Here is a 4,821-nt window from a genome sequence, read left to right as displayed (position 1 = left end):
CAACAAACAAGCACCATGCTGGCATCCACTCCTTCAAATGCAACGTTTATTCGTCCGTCAAGGTTTTACATCAACGGATTCTCCAACGTCCCACACGTGAAGTACTACTACGTGTTTTTGTGCTTTGCATATGTTGTAACTGTGTTCGGAAATTCTTTCATCATGCTTGTTATATACATTGACCGCACTCTTCATACTCCGAAGTATATTGTTGTTTTTAATTTAGCAGTTGCTGATTTCAGTGGAAGCACTGCGTTAATTCCAAAAGTAATTGACACATTCCTCTTTGAGGCGCAGTATATCTCTTATAATGAATGTTTGTCGTATATGTTTTTTGTTTATTTATTCAGTTGTGTACAGTCGCTGACCCTGGTTGCTCTGGCTTATGACAGATTAATTGCCATATGCTTTCCACTGAGATATCATGCTATCGTTACTAAATCTGCAATGATTGTTTTAATAATAATTACGTGGGGAATAGCTGCAGCAGTGTGCTGTTCATGTGCTGCTTTAATCACAAGACTATCTTTCTGTAAATCCCTTGTGATAAACAGCTTCTTCTGTGATCACGGGCCAACATATAAACTAGCCTGTAATGATGCATCGATAAATAACATTATGGCCTGGATTGCCTTTCTGGTAATATTCGTGTTACCAGTGATCTTGATCACAATCACATATGTATGCATTGGTATTACACTGGTAAGGATTGCATCTGGTGAAGAACGCATTAAAGCCATGAAAACCTGCACTTCCCACCTGATGTTAGTGGCTATATTTTATCTCCCAACGTTTGCCACCAACATTGCAGCAGTTGCCACCTATATACACCCCAATGCTCGGATCATCAACTCCTCTCTCTCTTCGATAATGCCGCCCATGCTGAACCCCATCATTTACACCCTGAAAACAGAGGAGGTCATGGTATCTATCAAAAAACTCTACAGAAGAAGCAAGGTCACCACTGCTAAATCCAAGAAATAATGGTCAATGTGCAAAACCAGCATCTGTGTATTTGTGTACTTTCTATCTCTGGGAACTCCCTTCTTTACAGGGGGTAATCTAGAACACATTTTAACACAATAAAAAGGAAATAAAACAAAAATAAGTCCCCTAATGGAACAATATTCAAATACTGAACTTGCCTGCATTATGACTAATTGGTATGTCCATGCTGACAAATAGATTTTAATTTTTAAATTTAGTTTGACCTATGGAGGTATATATGCAGTTTTATACACTGCTACACGTGCACATTCCGTGCGCTGTGGTAACCAAATAAAAATACTAACTTAAAGTACTACTTTTGTGAATGTTTTCAGGTTATAGTTTCCTTCTCAGAAAATGTGACAAATAATGTATCACACTAAATGTAGCTTTCATGATTGTTTAAATTTTGCAACCAGGGTCAAGCTGCATAAAATGGTCTTCTGTTTTGAACAGCTCGTATATATTTGTTGTCTGCGATACACATCCAAATCGGGAATACTGTATAATCATTTCTTTTGCTACGACTGTTACTTTGTGTTTAATGTTTCTTTTGCATATCAATCTGCTAAGCAACTGTAATGCAATTTGCAGTTATGGATAAAATGTGTAGTGGTACTTACATGGAAAATTGAGGAATAAAACTTCTCTTATATCATGGTTAATTATTTGGCCTTGCTTCTAAGTTTAGTCAATAGATTACATCAATGCAGCTCTACAGTAACAATTTGCAACATACATATGTGGATCAATACAATGTAACAATCTCGCAGTTCAATGAAACCTGAAACCTCACATCAGATTAGTGAGCTCACATATGGGGACATAAACTTACAAATCATTCAGTTTGATAACAGTTCAGTTGACATACAATGCCCACAACAACCACAAACTGCACCTTCCTCGATAAGAGGTGTCCTTTCGAGGTTCCTCAGTTCTGCTACCTTTGGCAAAATCAGCCAACAAGCAAAAATGTGTTTCTTTTAAAATTGGACAAGAAGCAGTTTGGGTTTCCGTCTAGGTACATGACCAATGTTGCTACAATATGTAATTCAGATGAAGCAGAAAAAGACTACATTATACAAATGGCTATATTAATTGACAATAATGAATGTTTTTCATTATTTAAATTTAATTAATCAAGTCTTTCATTCACACCTGCTGCAATACCTGCATTCTAGTTCTGTGCTTGGAAATGTGTGTAAATAATTATGCACACTGACACTGGGGGAAAGTCTCTTTTAAAAGTAATGGCAGTCCATTGATTTTTGCACCAACCACAGTTAATTTTGCTGTAAATTTAAACTCTCAGTATCTCAATGCTTGATCTAAAAAAGTACATACACTCCAGAGCACACTGCAATACTTAGCACAAGGAACTGGACTTCCTCAGAAAAGATTAGGATTTCCTACCACTTTCGCTGAAAGGTGACATGGCATAATTCTCTGTGGCAGGAAAATGTATTAACCTTTTCATTTCTCCCATCGTATAAGTCAGTTAAATGAGTGTGACCAGGGGAGAGAAGGGACAAAGTACTTCTTGAAAAATCTGAATCACATTTTACAGAGCCTTTTACAATTTGTTTAGGCACTGGAGTTAGAGGCTAAGTTATGCTGCGTAGCTCTCTGTTGCATGAGTTGCTCCTTCCTTGCGGTCTGGAATGCCAACATGCACTCCTTGAAGTTCTGGACTTGGGCCTGGCACTTGCGCCAATCCTGGTGTTCTGCCATGCACTCCTGTACAGCATAGTGCAGCTCTGCACATCCCGTCCTAGAGATCATCTGGTCGACTGGATCATCCTCATCTTCACTCCTAGTGCGGTTGTGTGGTGTGGGAGTGGATGCCATAAAGCACTTCTAGTAGCTATGAAACAAAATAATGTTGATCACCAAAAATGACTCAAAGTGAATCCAATCAAAATTTCACAAGAATAAAATGAAAATAAGTGCAAATTATGACATTTAATAAGTAGTTAGAAAATAAGACATGCAGTATATTAAACTTTTCAGAATTTAATAATTTAGAGCTAGAGCATTTTATTTGGAAATGATATGCCTGTACGGAAGCCGAGAACGGCCGTGCTTGCAATTATTTTTTTAATGCCGTTATCTCGAGAAAACAAAAGGCCGATTTCTCGAGATAACGAGATAGTTTATCACGAGAAAATGACTTTTGTTTTCTCGAGATCACGGGATAATTATGGAGAACTCGAAAATGAGTGTCTGGTTCCATTTGATCACACCTGATCACTGAAGTGCACTCGCCAGTGAAGTTGCAGCCGGGCTAGTCTTCTCCTTAAGTGACGAGGACTGACCTGAATTTTACCTCTAATAGAAACACACAATGCAATTTCTGCCTTTGCTAGACCTTGACTGATGCGTCGATCAATAATGCGTACTCCTGACATTTTCAGCCTAAATCGGTTGCTACGTTAAGATGCCATATATGCATGCTGGCATGGCACTCCTGATCTCCGATAAACATTATAAGCAGAGGTGGACACCCCGGCTTCAGAAAGTAAAAGTCCTGCCACGTATTTGTTCCACCCATGCACTACACCAGCTGAATTTAATTAGCACAACTCCTCAGCCAGGTAGAGTTGCTAATTAGTGAAATCACACGTAATTGATTAACCAGTAATCTCGAGACAACAGCATTAAAAATAATTGCAAGCACGTCCGTTCTCGGCTTCCGTATGCTTGACTGCATTGCAGAGAAAGATTTTAATAATAAACATTATATACATTCCCAAAACTAAATAAATTACAACAGTAACATGAGCAGCCCACAAAGCGCCGTTTGGGTAAGTTACCTACCTACTTGAGTAAAGTGTCAGGTATGTCTAAGTCTTAAATCGAGAATGGGCACATTCTTGAATGTCTGTTACTGCTGGGCCATTACTGTCCGCGTGTGCATACACCAGATACCAGTTTACTGAACGAACATTTATAACTCACATATTGTTTACGCCATAAAGTTCAGCAGCCGACCAGCTAACTTAGCTATGGCTAGCGTTCAGCACATTCATAGTAGCAAAGCTTGTGAAACTAGTAACAAATAGTTCCGTTCGCAGGTCCTTTTCAAACAAGCTAGACAACTAAATACACTTCAACAGTTCCAAGAAGCACTAAATTCTCATTTGTCAACATTTAATTTTTTAACAAAAAGAAAATGTTCACTCACAACGAGTCGCCGGGGTTACAAAACAGTCACCGACCTCTACTTTGGCACATTGGACGGGGGACACATTTATGAGACGGACAGGAAGTGTACGACATGAAAACACGCATGAAGGTGGTACTACGAGAGTGTAATCTTACAGTGAGGTAACCAAAATTGGATTGTCTGTAATATATTGTACGGGCACCAGATGGCAGCATTTTGAAGGTAAAACTAAGAGATCTTCAACGGCGTCAACTTTGCAATGAACTATGCCATCGAGCATAATTTAGTAAGACAATATAGCGGAAGACTGTGTAACATATGTGCAGAAATATCTTAGAAGTAGGTATATTCAAAATTTAAAGAGGAGAGCCATGGAGAGTCTGAGCTAAAGGGAACTAGAATAAATGGGAAAAATTAATGAAAAGAAAGGAGACAGAAAACTGATGGTGACAGGTAGAAAGAGAATTCTCAGTTTCATGTTAAAACTTAATACCCCCCCCCCCCATTTGCTTGAAGCAGTCTGTATATTCTTAAAAATGGTTATTGTCAGGAGCATCCTTTTGTATCACTATTTTTAAACGGATGTACGAGAACCATAGATTTAAATACATCAACTGTACTTAATACGCATGTGCACCATGAAACAGGAGAGGTGTCCGTTGATGTAA

The 4,821-nt window shown here is 38.6% G+C and overlaps 2 protein-coding genes across 3 annotated transcripts; one reads left to right on the top strand and one right to left on the bottom strand.

Moving 5' to 3' along the window:
- LOC118774695 (olfactory receptor 146-like) lies at positions 1-1,098 on the top strand. Its single transcript, XM_036524128.1, has one exon. The coding sequence runs from the start codon at positions 16-18 to the stop codon at positions 982-984; it is 969 nt and encodes a 322-aa protein (XP_036380021.1). The 5' UTR covers positions 1-15; the 3' UTR covers positions 985-1,098.
- Positions 1,099-1,637: 539 nt separating this feature from the next.
- LOC118775455 (cytochrome c oxidase assembly factor 4 homolog, mitochondrial) lies at positions 1,638-4,244 on the bottom strand. Of its 2 annotated transcripts, none has more exons than XM_036525390.1 (2): positions 4,172-4,244; positions 1,638-2,851 (listed from the first exon to the last, which is right to left on the bottom strand). In XM_036525390.1, exon 2 carries the CDS (start codon positions 2,833-2,835, stop codon positions 2,572-2,574), a length of 264 nt encoding a protein of 87 aa, XP_036381283.1. In that variant the 5' UTR covers positions 2,836-2,851; positions 4,172-4,244; the 3' UTR covers positions 1,638-2,571. The 2 variants fall into 2 exon arrangements, with proteins under 2 accessions (XP_036381283.1, XP_036381282.1); XM_036525389.1 differs by lacking the exon at positions 4,172-4,244 and adding an exon at positions 3,805-4,130.
- Between the last annotated feature and the right edge of the window lie 577 nt (positions 4,245-4,821).

The sequence above is a fragment of the Megalops cyprinoides genome, chromosome 3, assembly GCF_013368585.1.
Source record: "Megalops cyprinoides isolate fMegCyp1 chromosome 3, fMegCyp1.pri, whole genome shotgun sequence".
In the NCBI taxonomy this organism is placed as follows: domain Eukaryota; kingdom Metazoa; phylum Chordata; class Actinopteri; order Elopiformes; family Megalopidae; genus Megalops; species Megalops cyprinoides.
Note: the sequence above shows the minus strand (reverse complement) of the source record. Positions and strands in the feature narration are given on the sequence as shown.

Coding starts and splice junctions, on each gene's coding strand:
- LOC118774695 (XM_036524128.1), top strand. CDS start 16: ATGCTGGCATCCACTCCTTCAAATGCAACGTTTATTCGTCCGTCAAGG.
- LOC118775455 (XM_036525390.1), bottom strand. CDS start 2,835: ATGGCATCCACTCCCACACCACACAACCGCACTAGGAGTGAAGATGAG.